Source organism: Bactrocera oleae, chromosome 2 (genome assembly GCF_042242935.1).
Source record: "Bactrocera oleae isolate idBacOlea1 chromosome 2, idBacOlea1, whole genome shotgun sequence".
In the NCBI taxonomy this organism is placed as follows: Eukaryota; Metazoa; Arthropoda; class Insecta; order Diptera; family Tephritidae; genus Bactrocera; species Bactrocera oleae.
The window spans coordinates 3821329-3842515 of NC_091536.1; the positions used below are offsets into that span (position 1 = coordinate 3821329).

General features: G+C 33.1%; 1 protein-coding gene across 7 annotated transcripts in view; it reads right to left on the reverse strand.

Annotated features, from left to right (window-relative positions):
• Positions 1 to 8907: 8907 nt before the first annotated feature.
• Dys (Dystrophin) overlaps positions 8908 to 21187 on the reverse strand; it is a 380727-nt gene continuing 368447 nt past the window's right edge. For 5 of the 7 annotated variants that reach the window (XM_070107158.1, XM_070107153.1, XM_070107165.1 and 2 more), the window contains 12 exons: positions 20230 to 20430; positions 19480 to 19613; positions 19094 to 19323; positions 18882 to 19010; positions 18700 to 18796; positions 18325 to 18455; positions 17577 to 17732; positions 16506 to 16626; positions 15996 to 16438; positions 15644 to 15920; positions 13142 to 13489; positions 8908 to 10814 (listed from right to left, as the gene is read on the reverse strand). In XM_070107158.1, the coding sequence (XP_069963259.1) occupies positions 10579 to 10814; positions 13142 to 13489; positions 15644 to 15920; positions 15996 to 16438; positions 16506 to 16626; positions 17577 to 17732; positions 18325 to 18455; positions 18700 to 18796; positions 18882 to 19010; positions 19094 to 19323; positions 19480 to 19613; positions 20230 to 20430 (2503 nt within the window). In that variant the 3' untranslated portion in view covers positions 8908 to 10578. Of the gene's footprint in view, positions 10815 to 10886; positions 11251 to 13141; positions 13490 to 15643; positions 15921 to 15995; positions 16439 to 16505; positions 16627 to 17576; positions 17733 to 18324; positions 18456 to 18699; positions 18797 to 18881; positions 19011 to 19093; positions 19324 to 19479; positions 19614 to 20229; positions 20431 to 21187 lie in introns of those variants that run through there. The other 2 variants (XM_070107161.1, XM_070107163.1) reach the window with 2 other exon arrangements.

Below are 21187 nucleotides of genomic sequence, written 5' to 3' on the forward strand. Positions count from 1 at the left end.
TTACTTGCATGTACATACATAACATATACTTATGTACTATTATACTTTGAATATAAATTTATCGCACACTAACTACAAACAAGGCATAACTCAACTACACTTATCTACCTTGCCTTGTTTCAACTAAAGAGTAATATTTGTAGTTGTGTCGCTATTGATGAAATAAATCGTAAATTTACTGCCGTATTCTGCGAAGTTGTGTCTCTTCATCTGAAACAAAGTGAGTTTAATCATCTGAATTATTATTAAGTGTGTCACTTTCGCTGAAATAATTGTGATTACCAAAGTGTTATTCGATATTTTAACTCAAAAATGTATGAAAAATCAATAATATTTGAGTAAGAGTATGTTTTCTTGAAGGTAATATAGTTTAGTGTAGTAAATTGCTCTAGTACCTTGGTCTAGCCCTCTATACCACACTTCTGGTTGACCTTTACTTCATATTGCATTTGAGACATTTTGGTTTTTGACTGCACCCGAATTTAGAATTTTATTATTAGTTTTTGTTCGCAATATCATCCTTTGTGCGCCCATGAAATTCAACAAACCACTTACGAAGAGTTGCTTCGATTGCTTCAGAACCTGGATAACACTCATAAAGCTATTTTTTGGTCTCTGCAACAATACTTTACTTTACACTTTTTCATAAACTTGCTTACTCTCGGAACATCTTGCTATAGAGTATAATAGTTTTGTTTACCTAACGGTTGTTAATAACTAAAACTAATTGATATATGTAGGTATATAATTATAAGTACATATATATCCACCCACCGTGAAAGCTGTATCTTGTATATTAAAGAAACTTGGTATAGCAGATGGGTGGAATCGGACCACTACCCAGCTCACAAAATGCCGTTAATCGAAAACCTATAAAACACCATAACTAAGTCGCAAATTAAGATACAAAAAACTGTAATTAGGTAAAACAACTTGTAGGAGAGGGACATCTGTGGTCTGAAAGCTTTTTTTAAAGTGGACGTGTCCCTTCCCTGCTAAAAGCTAGTATGTATGTATGTCTATAAACCAAATTTACTCAGGACAAATCTTTACGGTACCTTTTCCGACATTGTGAAAATATATGAAATCGGATGATAACCCCACAATCTCCTAATATAACGGCTATGTTGAAAACTACTAAAAGTGTAAAAACTTTCTAACTAAACTTAGAAGCATTAAATTTCACTATTACATGATACAGAAAGGTCTCATAGGAGCCAGTGTCGAATTATAAGTGAGTCCAGGCCTTCCTCTAGCTCCAATACACTTTAGACCGTTTATGTCGGTCAATTTGTGTGATATTTTAATAAAATTAAGTTGATATGTTTTATTTAAAATAATTGTAATTCGATTTAGCGCTAAATATGAATAAGTGCTATAATATAAGTTAATAAGATACTAATTATGATTGCAATCAATTCACGATTTCGTCGATTAATGAATTTTGAATTTACGAGTTTACGTTAGCGAAAATGTTCATTATTTTTGTACGCTTGAAAGTGAAAAGCTTTATATGAAATTTATTTCAAATTTCACGAAAAAAAAATCGAAATTTAAATTAAAGTATTGTGCAAATTGCCCATAAATGTTATGTATTGAAAAATTCGGTTACCATATATAATATATTTCTTTTTTCCTCCCTTCCTTTTTTTCTAAGAGCTTTTTCCCTTAAGCGTCTAAGTACGTTCATTTCACTTTGATCCACCATTGCATTTCCAGCCCATTGTAATGCCTTGTTAAAAATTTCAATTGCGTCTTTTGCCGCAATTTTCTCTACTTGCTCACCGGGAATGGAATCATCGTTGTCCTTACGATGGAGTCATCAAGACAAGGACCATCATTCCACTTTTCAACCATTGGTAGTGAAAATTCCTTCTAAAAAGTTAAAAAAACAATGCTTTGCTAGTGCTTGCTAGGTATGTCGTAAGATTCTTACCTGAAGACTCAAATCCTGAAGGAGAATAACTAATGCTTGCATTAAAGAGTTTATTTCCGCATCCCATTTCGTTTTTAGGATACTTAATGGAATATTATCTTCAGGGTCTTCTTTATTTCTCATTAAATTTAATATTTTTCCACAATGAACAAGAGTTTAATACGTAAGTTTTATCTAGCAAAAGCTTCCAGAATAATCCAGACTTATCAGCATTATATATTGAATAATTGCATAACTCCATTTCCTCAATTTCCCAAATTTTTTGTTTAAGTTTTTAAATGGATCTACTAATTGATGCTGCGATGAGAGTTTTTCTCCGGATACTTTTAGAAGTTTAACTCCACATTTTGCTTTAAAGCGCTGGAACTATCCGTCACTAGCATTGAACCCGGAATTCCTTAGCCTTTCCTTTCAGCATCAAACCGCTTACGGGCAAATTTCTTTCACGCGTACGAATGAACCACAAATAAAGACTCTTTTCCATAGATGGAAGCTCTGCTAAATTTTCAAATTTTGTCTTTTTCCCGGTCCATAGTATTTGTTATTTACACATTTTAAAATGGCATCTCTTTTCTTTCTAATAGCGCATTTTATAGACTTAGCGACCCCGTTCCCTTTTGCAAGCTTTCTAATACGTCTGCCTTTCCTTTTATTGCGAACATTTAGGTTTTTTTGATCTTCTTTTGATTGATTTATCTCAGGGATAAAGGGATGCAAAATTTATTGCAGTGTGAGAGCGCCTAAAAATTAGCGTTTTTTATAACATTTTGCATTGTGGCCAGATCAGTCAAAATAAAAATTGTTGGGCATTTAAATTAAAACACCCAATACTTATTAAGATTAATAATTATTATATATATATATTAGTTAAACACATGGAGAAACTATTTAAATCCTTTTTTGTGATTTTGTGATATATCAAAACAAGTGATTTTTGAATATTTAATCCTTAATCAAAAAAATTAAGAAATAAATAACTGGATCTAAATGTGGTTATATTCGATAGATGAGGGATTACGAAATACCTATATAGAAGGCGTTTCTATTCATGAAAAAAAGTTATTTGGTTCTTTGTGGCAAGATTAAATAAGCTTAAGTGATGCGCTAAAGGAAGGTTAGAGGAATTGTGGTAAAATTTTTACTATTTTTGGACTGATACAAAAATCATACCTTATCGGTTCGATAAATGTAATATTATATAATATTATAGTATAATAGAAACGGCCGTCATGTTTTTAGATTTGTCTTACGGTTACGTTGTGCGGATTGACAGTTTTCGCATGCACACTTTTTCATGCAGGATATGGTCTACGTTGCCCTTTAAGATGCCTAATTTCTAAGCTATCCCGTGGACCGTCAAGCCGTGTTCTGGCAAATCGAGATTATAAGCATTTATCGCGCCATTCTCCGTGGTATCTTTTTTCGGCTCATTAAAAACCGACTTACGGCCTCGTTGAAACTTGTAAACCAATTATTCACAGTCCGCATCAAAGGAAAAGAGCACTCAAGCGCTGTCAGATTTTTCTTCCAAAAGGAAGAATTGAATTATGGACCGATTAACTCGTATGTAGCTTTCCAGTTTTCTAAAATCCTCTAACACGGTCACACGGCCAAACAAAACTACGATCCGATTCGCCTGAAATTTTGAGTGTAGTTGTGTAAGAGAATCTTATACACGATAAAACATCTCTCTTGTGATAGCGGTGTAGTGAGGCGAAATATTTTGTGAATCACTCCTTACTGTGAATACTTGTACTATATATGGTGTGGACTGGTCAAGTGGTTGGTGAAATATAAAAGTTGGTAAGGCCGAGGTATTCTTTCTCCTTCCTTTTGTGAAGGACTGCAACATGTTTAAAAAAAATTGGTAAGCTACAATTTTTTTTCATCATGGGTATCAAGCTAAAGAGGTTTAAGATACTAATTCAAACAAATTTGTATTTCTGTTTGAATATTTTCATTTAAAAACTTTTCATAATTTTCCTAAATTCGTTTATTTTAATAATTCAATTTGTTTATTTGCCAGTTATACATATAATTAGCTTTAGCTATTATTTAATAGATTTTAATGATATGATTACTTTATATATAATATATGTATGTGTATGTATATGTATATGAACTATAGGAAATGTACTTTTAGGATATTGGATACAAAATGATAACAAATAATTTTCCATGAATATATTTGTTTTAAACTTACAATGAATTTTCCTTTCTTTTTGTAATGTTAAATATAAGTTTTTTGTATTTATTTGTTCTAAATTTTTGTATACATGCAAACATCTGGTAATACTGCTATATTGTCAGACATTTTTTTTATATTATATATATATTTATTATATAGTAGTTAAATACGTATATATGTAGCTACATATGTATATGTGTACATAATCAGATATGATATAAAATTTGCCCGAATACTTGGGTCTAAGAGACATTAGATGAACAGTCACTTTCTTTGTAACGATTACAGTTTTTAAGAGCAAGCTTTCATCAAGCTTGAATAAGCACTCATATTTGCATGATAATTTTAAAATAATATGTTTGAATGAAAATAGTGTATATCTTAATATCAAAGGAAACGGTGGAAAGAGCTTTCATTTTCTAGTTGTACGTCTTTAAAAGATAGTCTAACATTTCAATATAAAAGCTTATAGTGCCTTACTGTGTTGTAGATGTAAACCGAAATGAGTTTTCTATGCTGATTCTGGCAGTAAAAAGACGAAAAATCGAAAATAAATTTTGTATTTTTTTATCGTATATATTTCTTGGTAAGCCTACTAACATTTAATTTTTATGTGCTCGAAAAAGCTTGAAAGTTTAAATTTATTTAATAGAGTTTTCTCACAATTTACTGTAAAGTTTAAACTTGTTCAATTTTTTCTTAAGATATGGAAGCTTTGGTAGCTTGTAGCTTACGTACTACTAATGTAAGCTTTCACATTCACATCCCAATTACACTATTTAGCTCTGTTTGTATAGTGTGTTGTTAAGTTGTTTAATTGTACATATAATATTAAGATACTACTACTAAATTTGTGTCGCTTTATCATCGCTATGATCTCTATTTAAACTTCAGAATTCTTTTTGGTTTTTTTCTTTAGTCAGAGATTTTTTAATATCGATTTGTTAGGCAGTATGTTTTGAGTTCGATATATAATATATTTGAAATTAGAGTATTTAATTAAATTTTCATTTAATTTTTAATGCCGAAAAAACTCTTCCGCGTATTTGGTTTGCTATATGTATTTAATTCAAGTTTTTTTTTTTTATCAAAAAATGTTATATCTCAGAAATTGATGGATTGATGGACTTGAAAATGAATCGGCGTGCGTTTTAATTAGGAGCTAATTTGGTAAGGAATATGAAATAAAATAATTTTCTTACAAATATAGGACCGTTTAATTGGAGAGGTCTTGAGATTTATATATTCTTTGAAACTTATCATTCATCTTAGCAGGGTCTCTTGACAGATGAAAAAAATTCAAAATCTTTGGGATGAAATAAGTAATATAGCACGTTCATACTGACATTTTTTTCGTAGCTATTCTACATTAAAAGTTCTCTTAGCAAACGATACTTATTCGTTATGCATCACTCGTTTTTCCCGCTCACCTTAAGAAAGATATGTGAAGTGAAGAAATCGACAAGAACCCATATAGATTTCACTAAATTTAATACAGTTAAATAATAGTCAGCAAAAGATATGAGGATATCTATTGTATTTAAAGTGTAATAACCGTGTGATATTAAATTTTTAATGTTTATGCCAATATTATGGTTTTATCAGTTGTTTGTTCGATTCGCCACTTATCAAATTTTGACAGATCACAAAAGTCTGCTCTTTTATGTGGGCAAATTATTGGAACCAAAAAAGAACTTGAAATGACATTATTGTTCGGCTTTGCACCCCTTACATGTTATACATTAAATCGATTGAGTTTTATTATTCTAATTCAGGCTTATAGCACTGTTTATATTTCAGGATATGTGAATTCTAAATCGTTTATTTGAATATATGTATGTATGTAAGTTTTCGGATTATTAACTGCATATTTCTCCTAAATTCGTTTATTCAACCAATTATTTGTTTTACTTTATATATATATATATACTTCATATATATACTTGTATATATATATATATGACTGTATGTATGCATGCCTATAATTAGCGTTTAACTATTTTATAGAGTTTTTAGATGATATGAATATTTTATATGTATTTGTATAAGTATATGAACTATAGGAAATGTACTGGTAAGATAGCCGATATGTTGCCTAAATTCGTTACAAAATTAAGAGAAACGAATATTTCATGAATTTATTTAATTTGATCTTACAATGAATTTTCTTTTGTTGCTGTGCAGTACACATTTTTGGTGTACTTTTATTCATAGATTAATAAACAAACTGTATATTTGCACTGTTCTTATGTAGAATATTTTCCATATTATTTATATAGGTATATTTATTTATGTTTCAAACACACATTCATTTTGTTTATAAAGTCGAACGATTTACCATACTCAATACAAGCTTACACGAATTTTAGGTGAGCTCTCATAATTATGGAAGCTTTTTTGAGAAAAGTTTTGAAAAAGTTGCGATAAAAAATATCCGATCAAAAGCTTGGAAGAGCTTTCATGCAAGTAAATAAATAAAAAAGGGTTTCATTCCAAATGCCAGCAAATATTTGCAAAACAGTATTTTGTATTATTTGGTAGTGCCACATGAGAATTGCGGATATCAATAATTAACTAACGAGAGGAAGTCAGTTGAGTTCAGTTTACTTATTAATAGCAATGTTTGATTTGTAAAGCAAAAAGCGGATTTTGGGTATTTATATTGGCAGTGAGTGTAATAAAACATTACTTTCAGTTCCTTAGAAGGTGGGTGGCTCGTTTATAAAAGCCTATAAACGTCAAGCAAATTGAATTCTGTCATATTTATAGATCACAAATGCATTTAGTTGTAAATTAATATATTAATTAAGTATTAGTGAATGCATAGTAAAAAATAGATAAAAATGATAAAGCTCTCATGAAATTGGCAGTAAAATTTTAATTTTAAGTTTACTCACGAAAGCTCTAATGTTTAGAGACTGTAAAAATTTTACATAAAAGGTATATGGAAGTGCACTTATCAAGCGCTAAAAGTCTTTAATATATCATCATTCAATTGTTTCTTCGTAAGCTTTCGCACAGTTAGTCTTAAGTTGTGCTTTTTTGGAAACAGTAAAACTTTCACTGTATAAAAGAGAGAGTTCAGATTGTATCTGCGAATATTGAATTCATACCAGCTTCTTGTTGCATGTTGATTTTCATAGTACTGTATAAGCTTCCACTTATTTATTAGAGTTAGTTATGGTTGGTCTAATATCAATACAATAATAATTTTTAATTAATTACAATTTTAAAATATTTTTTTTCTTTTGTCTATCTTTGATTATTAAAAGAGTTTTTCGTTTACTAGTTAGTCTCTCTTATTTATTTTTAGAACATTTTTTTACTTAATATTTTTTGTTATTCTCAAAATATTTTGTTTTTTCAAAATATATAGACTTGGAATTGGTATTCTTAAAGCAGTTTGGAGGTTTGTTTCTTACTGAGATTGAAGTTAGTTTTATATGTCTAGGCTTAATAGATTTAGGTTGTATATTGATTCACATATTTCGAAAATATTCTAAGAAGTTCGATAGGGTTTACTGGTTAAGTTCAGATTGTGGACGTTAATTTAATGAATTATAAGACTTTGTTTAGTTTGATTGTTAAAAAATATTTCTGAGAACACTATATGTATATTGATCGATTATACACGTTTAATATTTTTCAAGGTTTTTTAAAATCGATTATAACTGTAGTATGTTTCTAAATACTTTGCTTATCAAACTACACATATGAGTAGAAAAGGGGGTACATTTATGATCGTTCTTGTCAATTTGATGTAGTACTGCGTTATGCTTTATTTGCTGGATAAACTTTGTTATTTAACGATACATTATTCATGCGAATTTTTATATACTTTTTTACAATAAATAAAGCTGTCAATAGAACCATAATAAATTTGTAATTACTCATAAAAGCTGGAGTGTCATGTTGGCGCAAAAAATGCAATAACTTCTGAAAAACATTGTAAAAAGGTCTCAACCTTTTTCAAAAATAGTATTTTTGCGTTTACACTATAAGTTTTAAAATTTAAATATTATTTATCTTACCAACTTATCTACTAATTCAAATTTTGCAGCTCTCTTGCAACGCCTCAATTAATAAACAAAACTCTCGCAAGCTCGCTCACATTAATAAACAAAATTGTTGCATTTAGGGTGATGATAGTTCTCAAGGCATTGTTGAAACACTGTTACATCTTCAGAACGTTCTAAGCAATGGAGAGCGCTATAGAACCAAGATGAATGATTTTTTCGTGCTTAAATAGAAGGATATTGATATGGACGACCTTGGATTTCAACAAGATGTCGTTACATGTCAAACAATAAATTTATTGAAAGAAAATTTCTTTAGCGCATTATCTCCCTTCGTGGGCTTATGGCGTCGATCAAGATCGTGCGATTTTACACTGGTATATTTTTTGTGGGGTTATGTAAAGTCGCTTATCTACGCAGATAAGCCCGAAACGATAATCGAAAATTGGGAAGGCTGGAATTTATTACTTGCCCGAAATCATTTTTAAAACATTATGGCAAACACTTATCTTTATAATAAAGCTCAATTCTTGGCCATAACATTAAATTGTATGCGTTTTATTTCTGTTTGAAAAGCACATATCTAAAAAAAACACCCTTTATATGTATATACATTTGTATGCCGATATAAGTCAACCTTACAACCGCTGTCAGAAAATGAAAAAATATTTTCATTTAAGACATCAGATAACCCGATTCTAATTTGAAATGGAAATGCTTAAATTAAAAAAAATAATAATATTATAAATAAAAATAAAAGAAAACACTTTTTATTTCGTAAAATCATTTAATGAAAATACACAATATTTATTTGAAAATTTAAAAGCAAAAAAAAAAATAATAAAACTTATAAGCTAACTAAACCGTTATTTGTAACTTATACTTAAATTGCTTTGCATATGAAATTAAAAAGAAAATCATTTTAAATAACAAAATTACAAGAAATAAAGAATGAAAGAATTTAAAGTAAACTTTTAATGTGGTGAACTTTGAACTTAACGCAAAAGAAAATTTACATTGTATTTGAAGCATCGCTCCTTTTTTTTGGTTTTTCAACATTTTGACTTAACTCAAAGCAACTAATGTGGTTACCATTAAAAATATGCAGATGAAAGTTACAATTCTTGCACATCGCTTTCAACTTCTGCATAAGAAAGCTTTCAATTTAAATTTACACTGTGTTCGCTATAAAAATCTCTGTTTACGGGTATACATATGTATATAAAATTACAAAGCATTACAAAGAGCGCTTACTTAAAAATTATATAAGTTAAGTTTTAATATTTTTATTTTTCTAATTTTTAAATTTTATATGCCTTTTTCGATTTTAGTGGTTTTTTTTTGCAATTTTTATGTGTATGTGTGTGTTTTTTAAATTTTATTTTATTAGAAAACATCTATTTGAGTGGCTAATATTGCTGAAACTATTTGAGTAGAGTTAAGTTCGTTTGTATCTTGATATGTTTTATAAGCTACTAACTATTTCACTAAACTTTTATTTGTTTATTGGCATATCATACAAAGTTGTTGTTGTGTGCTTATTGCAAAATATTAAACAAATTAAACAGAAATTATTTTACAACTATAACATTTCGCTTTAAATAAAAATTAACATTAAAATATACACAATTACTATATCATAGAAATTTCAATATTTGTGAAAGCTTTCTTTCAAAATTTGCACACCTTGTTGTTGCTTTTTAATGGACTCAGATTTTTTTTTTTAAATTTCCTTAATTTTCCTTTAATTGTGCCGCACTTCTTTCGGCAATAAGTTTTACATCAAACAATCACCGTTATTGTGTGGAGCTTTTTGCTAGCATTCATTGTAATTAATCATTAGTTATTATCAGCGTAACTCAATTGTGTTAATTAACTAGATAACTTAAGCGCAATTAAAATTTGCTGCAATTTTCGTTTTTTTCGCTCCTTTCTTTGAATTCATAGCTTTAAATTTGTATGTATGTATGTATTTAATATCTGATTTTCGGTTTTTTCGCTATATTCATATGTGTGTATATCATATTAAGTATATGTATGTATATATTTATATGTATGTATTTGTTACAAAATTTAATATATATTTAAACAATTGCGTTTTTCTTATTTGTTTTGTTTTACAAGAACAAGAAGTTAGCTGCATTGCAATGATATATCAATAATACGCAAGTGTTTGTGCATATGTAAGCAGACTGTCGTCTGCTGTCTCCGTTTTTGCTCGATACCGTGAGTTATCCGTAATCGGTTCTTAAATTGTTTTCAGCATTCTTTGACGCACCCCATCCTTTATGCTTTATGCTTCCTGCTTCAGTTTTTGCGTCTACCGTCCTCTCCTTTCCTCATTCATTACCTCATTTTCTTCCACCTTAACAGTTATTTATAATTTTAGAGTTCCTCTTTTAATCGCTTTACATTTTATATTGCCGTTAGCTCTAGCCCTACTTTAGTATCGTTGCGGTTGTGCTATTGGTGGTTGTTACGTTGGTTTTGGTTTTCGTTGTTGCCGTTAATGGTTTTATGATTGTTTTAGCAGTTATCGCTGTTGCCACACTTTCACTCTCCTCATCCTCATCGTCCAAGGTGTCGGGATCGGTTTCTTGACTCTGCGTTTGTTCGATTATCTCCTCGGTTATAACTGTAACCAGCTCTTCTACGGCGCGTCCTATTTCAGCGGCTGAAAAAAGGATTATTCAATTAGGAAATTGTTGACAAAAGAAAATTCATATTGGAAACAGTTTACTAGACTAGATCTTTTGTATAATACACAGGATTTCGTTGCAAAAATAGTGAACACTTACTAAGAACATATTATATATTTTTTGTATCAATATTCCAAGTTTTTAAGTATTTTTCACTTGTAGTCTCAAGTTTTGATAGACACATTAAAAGTTTCTCAATTATTTTTCGTTATTTTTTAGTAAGCCCTTATGCTGTTATATAATATTATATTTAGGGTGTTATGTGGAGCCGATTGTCTTGGAGTGCGCAAAGGTATACATAATGGCTAATTAAGTTCATAATGATTTAAAAAAAATTTCAAAATTACCGTTTAAACCAATATTTTATTTTAAAATTTCCTTGACTTTAATTATGAGCTAATTACGCGTGATCTTTGTATGTTTCAATTTTTAAACCATCGATCAGAGTTTATCCATGTGTGGCATATCCAATGTAAGCAAAAAATCGACAGAAAGAGAGAGAAATGTTAGTAAAATGCTTTGAAGTATTTTTGTTTATGGGGATCTGATATTTTATTAATTTACACTATAATTAATAATAATAATAATTTAAGTTTTTATTATGTTTCTTTGTTTATACATAAAAAATTTGAAATTCGAAAGCCATTAATGATGAACTAATTTCACTTTATAATGTTTAAGAGCTAATTTCACTGAAAGAACTGAAGGCTTAAATATCAAGATGGAAAAGTATTTCAAAACTTAATTTTTATATGAAAACGGTAGGGAAAAATAATTTTTGAAAATCTAGTTAGAAAACTAAAAAGTTTGCTATAAAAAGCTCAATAAAAGCTAATAAAATAATGATAAGAAACGCAACCATAACTATTTCCCTCTGATACCGAAAACCCGTTACTTGCCATTATATTCCACATTGATTATTTGTTTAAAAAGAAATTTTACCGTTATTCTACGTTAAGAACTCTAAAGTTCCTTGAATATGATCTGGAACAGTCTACGGTTTTTACGGCATAAAATTTTTATTTAACTACAAGGAATATTTAAACTTTCGATGCGGTCATTTTATATTTTTAAATATCTAGACCTAAAGAAAGGTTAATAAAATATCTGAAAATGTGCGATGATGAGAAATATATGTATGTAGATACACTTTGTTTCTTGTAAAGCCAATCTTTTACGAATGAATATTTTGGTCCAACGCTACTGGATGAGTTAAATCCTATGCTGACTTGTTCCACAAGTTCTTTGGGGGACGACCCAGTTTTTTTAAAAATGAATTCTTTAAAACTAACATCTTATAATACATGTAAATCCTGTAGTAAACCTAAAATCTTTCTTTTTTGAATGTTGTTGGGAAATATATTTTGTCGAAGTTCGTATAAGTTCTGGCAATAAAATTGGAAAACAACCTGTGCTAGACATAACACAAGAACAATAATTTATAATGAGGGTATTCAGTTAGAAAATAATTTGGTACGAATCTGCATTAAGAAGTAACTCACTTTAGGAATTCCAGAAAAAAACGGTTGTTTTTTCGCTTCAAAATTATGTAAGATCTAGTTCGAAAATAATTTGGTACGAATCTGCATTAAGAAGGAACTCACTCTACGAATTCCAGAAATAAACGATTATTTTTTCGCTTCAAAATTATGTAAGATCTTAATGTAAGATCCAAAATTATTTGCAAGGCGGAAAAGTTAACGGATTTTTTGACTGCTTTTCTGAAAATAACCACCCTATTAACCCTTGAATAATGCAAAAATCTATTTCACTAAAATCATTGTTTCAACCTACAGTTCGTTATGATATCTGTATAACAAAAATAAATATAATACAGTATACCAGAACTTCTATTGAAAAAATAAAAAACACCAAAAAAAAACTAACAATAAGATCGAATACCCGCGAACATTTTGACATGGAATCAATTACGTCCACTTAGCGGCCAAAGAGCAAACGTGATTTGGGCGACCACAAATTAACCTAAAAAAGTGGTCGACAATCAACAAATAAAAAAGAAAAACCAACAAAATAATTAATTGGCAACGCACAAAAAGTGCCGCGAGCAAAATTAATGCAAATAAGAAATGGCAAAATTTTTGAAAATCAACACGAAAAAAGCACAACAACAAATCAACGGTCAAATAACAACAAAATCAGGAAATCCAACACAGCAAACCACAACAAAAATAACATATGCAAATTGCAAAAGTAAAGGAATAGCCATGCAAATTGCTGGCACAATGTTGTTGTAATGCATAATTTAATTTTTTCATGCTGCCAGTGCATTTTCACCATTTACCAGGCATATTGTGCAGTAGACTCGAGTGTGGCGGCGGCGGTGGACGTCCGTCGTCCAGCATGTAGCCTTGACCGGGCGCATGACCAACGCCACCCATGTCGATACCTCCGTTTCCTGTTGCGCCAGCGATGCCACTCAGGTGGCCCATGCCGCCACCACCGCCATGACCGCCAACCATACTCATGCCACCGCCGCCAGCAGCATTCATAGCAGCGCGCTGTTGTAGCGCCACCAGCCCAGGGCCAAGCGGATGCTTGCCAACGCCCATATGCTCACCAGTGTTCCCAGCACCACACGAACCTACGTTGCCAACATTGACCATACCCATGCCGGGTAGCATCATGCCCTCTGTTGTTATGGTTTTGGTGACGTCGTTGTGTGGCAAGTGAATTAGTTGAACCGCGTTGCGGGTGAGGTGCGCAAAAGCGGCGTAATCAACATGTCGTTGCGTTGGTGTTAGTCAGCAGGTAATAATCGAAATTGTTGCAAATATTCCGGTTGTCGTTGTTGTTTTCGTTTACGTTTTACGTTGAATTCATGTATACGTATATGCATGTGTGTGTAGAGGGACGCGTTGTAGCAAAGGGACGTATTTGTTGTTGTTGCAGGTTGCAGTTACATTGAAGGTTGTTGGCAACATTCATTGGCGATTATTTGATTAGCGACATAAGGTTGGCAGTTTTGGTTTTAGGCAAACACACACACACTCACAAACACAGCGGTGGGCGGCATCAGGGGAGGATAAATATTTCCATTATAAAAACACAGTGTGCAGTTAAAGGGAGAAATACAAGAAGTATAAAGAGTTAGCAAAGGATGGTATTGGAAAATTATACATATGGCATTTATATGAGAATATTTATATGTAGGTATATACCAATGAACATACGGTATTAGTTTATATATGATTATAGTACCAATGCAATTTTTTCCTATTAATTTACTTTTTTTTTTTCAAAATAAAATAAAAAGCTCTTTACTCTCCTAATGCAGGAATCACAACAAATTGGTATTGATTTCATACATACATACATAGGTACATATAATAACATGTGATCAAATTTGACCCGGACTGGTCAATTTCAACTGCGCGCAAACTGAATCGATTTAATTTGTTTGCTCGATTGGTACAAACTTTTTTATGTTCGTGTGAAGATTTATTCCCAAATCTCAATTAGCGAGTGCTTGGTTTGTCTGGCTCTTTTACCACAGACAGAAAAAAATTTAACAACGATTTTGCTTGAAATTTTGTGTTCCCAATGGACTCACGGCTACGGAATCGCTGAGAAGGTTGCAGAAGTGTTTTGGAGAGTCTACTTTATAACGAACACAAGTATTTGAGTGGCACAAAGCATTCAATTAAGCATAAATTTAAGATAAGAATAATATTGGAGGCTAGCATGGGAATTTTTTAGAAAGTAGAGTGAAATTCCATTTTAAGCAACTATTGGCCGAGTAATTTGAGCCAAATTTGGTATGAATATTTTCTTGGCATTATTTTGTTAGCTTTAAAATGCAGTAAATACGACTACAAGTATAACCACACGTACTGCTTATATGACAAAGATTTATGTATTTTAACAAGTCAAACCTAATAAGGACGCCATTGCTCTATATAATTTTACTGGGAATACAGTTTTGAACAGCGGTGAGTACTATAGGGGCGACTATGAAAGGGTCAAATTCCAGCGAGTTGGCTTGAATTGTAGGTAGGTAGGTAGGTAAAGTGGCTGTCATTCGACACATATATAGTGGCTGCAGAAGTAATTCAAAGCTATTTTGGCATTGTTTTATATTATTTGTGGCAGCTTGAAGCGGTCGATTGTGTGCTCGAGCGACACTCACTTCGTCTAGAGCATTTGCAATATTTATGACTGATATGTTCAACATCTTTCTTTGAAATCTGTAGGATTACCCCGATAAATTTCATTTTACAATTTGCAAAACCATTCCATGGATTATTTTTTAAGTTTTTGGATGCCCCTATTTTCTTGTCTTTGGTGCTCATGTGATCTGTAAGGAATTTTGCAAAATTGGTTGATAGGACATATCTTCAGTTTTATTTTTTCTCAAATTAGCAAAATCTGAGTTCCTTAAGATATTACATTTATTTTATGAGACAATGGATCGAAAAGTTTTGAATGTTGTTGTAGTATATTTTCAAGGTTTTGTCTAACTACAAGACAAATGTATTCAGTTCTAATGACCCTCTGTCACAGAAACGAAATTTTCAGTCTGCCTAGAACTTTTACCTAAAAAGAAGCATATAGGGATATCTGGGATACAAATATTACACAAGTATTTACATATAAACACATATGTAGATGCTTACATATACATTAGTGAACTAGAAAGTTTTAAACAAAAAATGTGTATCGAATTAATCGAATGTGTTGAATTCTAGTGCAATTATTACTGAAAACAAGGTTTTGATATATGCCTTATAGTACAACCATTTTCACGACAGTTTTATTTATTCTCCCCTACGTATTCGCTACTCACTTGTGTTTTGCTCATAATGGCCATTCTGTTGATTCATTTTCGCCGGCGAGTCGGTGTTCAGCTGAGATGCGGTTACCGAGCGTGTTTGTAACGTATTCGGTTTGGAATTCAACGCCGAGCCGGCGGCACTTACCGCGCCACTATTCGGCTCATCTAACAATTGACGCAATCGTTGCAATTGTGCTTCAAGTTGGCGATTGTGATCTTCCAATATTTGCATGCGCGCCTCAAGGCGACCCTTATGTTGGCGTAGTAGCTTCGCCTCGGCAATCATATCCTAATTGCAAAGAAGATTGTAAATAATCATAGTGCTTTCAACAGCAATCGCTCTTTCTCTCTTTCTATATCTTACCTGTCCATGTTCACCTTGACCGCCGGTATTAGCACCAGTAGCTAGTCCACCCATGACGGACGTTGAATGCTGCATACCACCATCCGCGTCGGGTGTGGTGCTGTTCTGTTTGCTGCACAACTGCTGATACTCCGCTTGTAAATTGGCATTCTCCTCCTCTAGGTCGCGTATAATCGCTTCCAGCTCCTCACGTTGCTCTGCATCCATGGCTGCCATTACTTGAACTGGTGATTTGGGACCGCTACCGTTATTTGTGGGCAATGCCTGACAATACTGGGCGATCAGTTGATGCTCGTCGTCGCTGTCGGGCGTTGAATTTGAACCGGTACAGTATTCAACTTGCGCTAAACGGGAAGCGTACATTTCGAGGCGTGAGTGCATATCGTTTTGCAACGTGTGTGTGGTGTGTTGTGGGCTCGGTGCGGGACTCTCTAATGCATCACCTATTTAATGGGAGTTAATACGTTTGAGTATTTCTCTCTCTATGATTGTTAAACTCGTTAAGCTTACCCTCGAGCACACTTTGTACCGGTAAATAGCCGACACGTGGATGCTTCTTGAAGTATTTGCGACTCTTGAATTTGTTCTTCAATGCGCGTGTGAAATCGCGAACATCTTCTGTTGAGGTGGTCTGGAATTTGACGGAATATATGTAATATATATAATATAAGTCTTAGTACAAATTCTAGAGATTGAGCTCATTTCAAGTTGGCAATAACTGATAGTGAGCTTTTCTATCTCTTTCTTTTTACCCATCTCTATCTTTATCTCTATCCGTATATCTATCTGTATTTTTATAACTGTCTCTATCTCTATATCTAGCTTTTTTCTGGATTTATCTGTGTTTTTATATCCAGAAGAAAATGTCGGAGACCCTATAAAATATATACTATATAAATGATCAGCATGACGACCTGAGTCGATTTAGCCATGCCAGTCTGTCTGTGTTTGAAATTTTGGACACGTCCTTTTCTTCCCAAGAAGCTGCAGGTTTGTCAGAATCGTCGATATGGGATTACTAAAGCATATAGCTGCCATACAAAATGACCGATCAAAATCGATTCTTCGTATTTGACGAGATATTTTCATTTGGCTACCATTATTGTCCAAGGTAACGAGGCAGTACACGAAGAAATTGCTCAGATCAGACCACCATAGCATATAACTGTCGTAGAAACTGGTCGATCAAAATCCATTCCATGTACGGAAAACTTTTGTAGTTGACGAGATATCTAATAAAAATATGTTTAGATCGGATCTTTATCTCATTCATATTATAAATTTTCGTTTGAAGAACTTTATACTTTATTATCTTACTTGCTTATCTACTGTTATCTTTATCTTTAGCTAGATCTTATTCACTTTTATGCTATTATTTTTAACATCTAATTCACTGTTATATCTATCCTTATTATTATCTTTATTACATTTTATTAACTACTTTTTATCACGTCTTTTGATCACAACTTAAGTTATCTTTACCTTAAAATCATTCAATGCTATCTTTATCTACTATTTGCCCACTCTATACTTGTATTATCTCTTGACTTTCATCTACTTCGCTCTTCGTGTGTTACTTACCGTTGTGCAATACTCGTGCATTGGATGACTCAATTTGTGATTTTTGGCATTGCGTCCGAAGAAGAAACACTTTTGGCACATATCGAAATTGAAGCACTTGAGGCAGCGATAACGGAATCCAATTATCGGATACTCCTTGCAAATGTTACATTTTGCCTGTTGTCATCAATTTGCCGATATCGTTGTGACCATTTTAATATTTGAATGGAAAACAGTTAGTTATGTGCGTAGGTAGTGATTACGATTGCAAGCAAAGGTGTTGGCCACGACAAAGCGACGAGTGGTGTACCGAGAAATGTAAAGATTGGATTTTAGTAGTTACTTGGGGCAAAGCGCTAGATATATATGTGGGTGGTGGTGTAGATATAAACTGGAGCACACGTACTTATGTACATATGTATGTAAGCTTTTAAGGTGTAATATATAGTGAGGCTGAGGTTTCAGGTTTGATGTGGAAATTTGAGTAGCGATAAAGGTAAATGCGGTAGGTGTTTGCCGAAAGAACCCAGTCAGATTTCGAGGAAGCTGTAATGAATTGTGCCATAACTGCTGTTAAGTGTATGAATACTGCAGCGCCTGTTGGCTTAAGGGGTTCACAAGAATGAGGTTGCTATGAATATGATTGCAGGATGAGTTGGGGCAGCTTGTGGCAAGAAGCGTGGCGTTAAAAGCAGCTTGCAGCGCCACACCATTAATTACGGGCGAGCGCCTGCTGTTAGCAGGAAGAGTACACACTCAACGCACTTACCTGATGTTTGGCCGTTTCGGCCGCCGCTAGACGATGTAGCACCGGCATCCATACTAAACTCTGCGGCTCGTGTTGCAACCAGCCGAGGAAGTGTGATTGTTCAATGGCAATTTCCTGATTGGTGTCAATGGCTGTGGTGGCGGCGCAGAAGAGATTGAAAAGAAGGGTATACAAAATTTATGGTTAATTCTAGGTGAAATTGAGTGGCTTGGAAATTGCGGAAAATTCATTTACAAAGTAATTAATTAACGGTTAAATGGCAAATATGTATTTTTATGATGGATTTTCGTGGCGCTGAAAACCGTTTCAAGTCATAGGTTAATAGTTTTTACTAAGGACAATTAAGTAATTGCATTTTTCGTTGAAGGCTCCTACCTTCCTGCGAGATACCAGCGCGTTCGAGGCAAGAGCGCACCGAAGGCTCGATATTAGAGCCGCCGAAAGCGGCAACTTCACCCAGCTGGCGTGGAACCTGCGAATATGAATAAGATATATGTGCATTTAAGCAAATGTGTGTCAAATGAATCAATCCTGCCGAGCTGGCAGCAACAACCCACCTGTATGCAGTCATGCAATAGTAATCCCAATTTTCTTTGGTCGACTTTACGCTCCGGGTCGGCAATCAAACGGAATAGGTAGCGATATTTCTCCTCGAGATGACCTTTGCAGAGCAAAATCAAGCCAACCTGTGTGCGTACAAAAGCAAAAACACGAAAAAAAAGCATTAGAGCATAAAATAAATGAAATATGTACCGTTAAGCGCTCTCACCTTAAAGCTCAACACGCGTATCTGTCCGGTGCGCTGCGAGTCATAAACATTTAGTATCCAGTTTATGGCCAAATCCAACATTAAAGTCAAGTCAATTTTATCGATTGTCACATAGAGCGAATGCAAGACGGTCGTCATGTCGGGTATATCGATGAGTTTGTCGTTTTGTGCGCGCAACGCATGACGATCGAACGATTCGATGGCAGTGGACATGGGTATGCGATCCAGTGCTATAATGTATTTTGGGATAAACAAAGTTGTAAAATTATTAAAATTATTGCGTGAATTGCGTGCGGTCTCTTCGCTGGTGGTCATTTCTTTTGTATTAATTAATTAAATTTACACTGTGTACTGGTTTTTTACTAGTGTTTCTGTTTGCTACTCACCCAAGTGCTTTTGCACTGCGCGTAATTTCATTGCTGTACGATAGGCGGAGAAACGGATTTCGTTAAGATCAGCCAAGCTTTTCATTAAATCAATCATTTCGGGATGATCCCAGTGAGTAGTTTCACGTTCATGACTGTCGCAAAAGGAAAATAAACAAGAAAAGGTTGAATGAGAAGTTGTGAAAATAGTTAGAAAACTAAAATGTTCGGTTATGTTGTTCCAACGGATATAAGTAGGGCAGACAGACCCAAAGCTTTTCCGGTATTTTGTGATATTTCTTGTATTCTTCTCGGTGCAGCTTCCTGTGGAATTTTTTAGTGTCAACAGTATAATCTTAACATAACATATACTTTTTGGCCCTTCCGATTTTTACTGTCCCAGAAACTTAGGATACCGATTGCGGGAAGGAGGGTCTGAATAAATTGATTTTCGTAGGGTCTGAATTCTGAAATTTAATTATGCATTGAATTCTGAAGCTTAAAAATTTATATAATTCAAAGCTAATTTAATTCCAAAAAACTCTATGTGACAGTTTTAAATAACCTTCATGTAAAAAAATGTTTATTTGGCCTTTACATCTGCTGCCGCAAAGGATCTTTTCCAAGAAAAATTATAGCTTTTCTAGGAAAAGATCATTACAACTTATTGAAGCACACGATGGACTTCACCTCAAAAAACTTTCGCGAAAAAATGGTTTTAGGCTTGATTATAACACACTCTGCATGATGCTGCAATTTTTTAATACTCACTCAATGTAGTAAGGCACATTGGCTGCTGTCGTTGCTCGTTCCCAGGGTGGCTTTACGCTTTGACCTAGGTTAGGTAATGGCCCAATTGTGCCACTATTCGATGTTGTACGTCCATCTTCGCCATTCTCCAAAGATTGATTAGCACCAGCGTTGCAAAGTATCTTTTGCCGTTCATCCATTGCAATTTGTAGAAGCTTCATTCTGTAAGAATCATTATGAAAACCTTGTTTGTTAAGGAATATTTATCAAATGATTATTGTTTATAAAATATGCATGAAAGTAACAAATCTGAGGAAAAGTCCTTTAACTGAATAAAGCTAAATTCCGTAACTAACTAAGAGTGTGTTAAAAGATGGTTGGATATAATAGTGAGAAAAGATCTGAATTTTAACAGTTCTCTATGTCGAAGAATCACCCTTGATTTATTAACAACGAATTCCAAACACGTCACGCAATCAAAAAAGGTCTCTACGCTATTATGTTCTCAAAGAAATTTAGTTGGTGTTAGCTTCTGTGGCGATCACACTTGAATGGCTTAAGACAAGTGCTTTGTAAAGTCAGAGACTTCAGTATTTGGATTTAATGTATAGGTAAAGCGTCTTGAAATTTTTTCTTAGGCGTTTTATTTATATTCGAACTAGTTCTGTTAGAGTATCTCCCTCGATCTCTCGAGGCTGTCAAAAAGAAAGTATTGACATGATTTTTCATAGCATATTTTTGAACTGGCATGTGGTAAGATTTTTAACACTACCAAATGGACGCAGAACTGTGTCCAATAAAACTCCTATAACTATTTTAAGCTAAACCTTGCTGAGGGCGAAAAGCTCTTGTGATTTACCTCGGGGTTGAAAGACCTAGCGACTGTAAAAGTGCTATCGCTTACCAAGCTCTCGTGAGGCCCAGCCATCCAGTAGTAAACCACCAGAATAACAGCCGAAACTTAATTAAATAATCATGG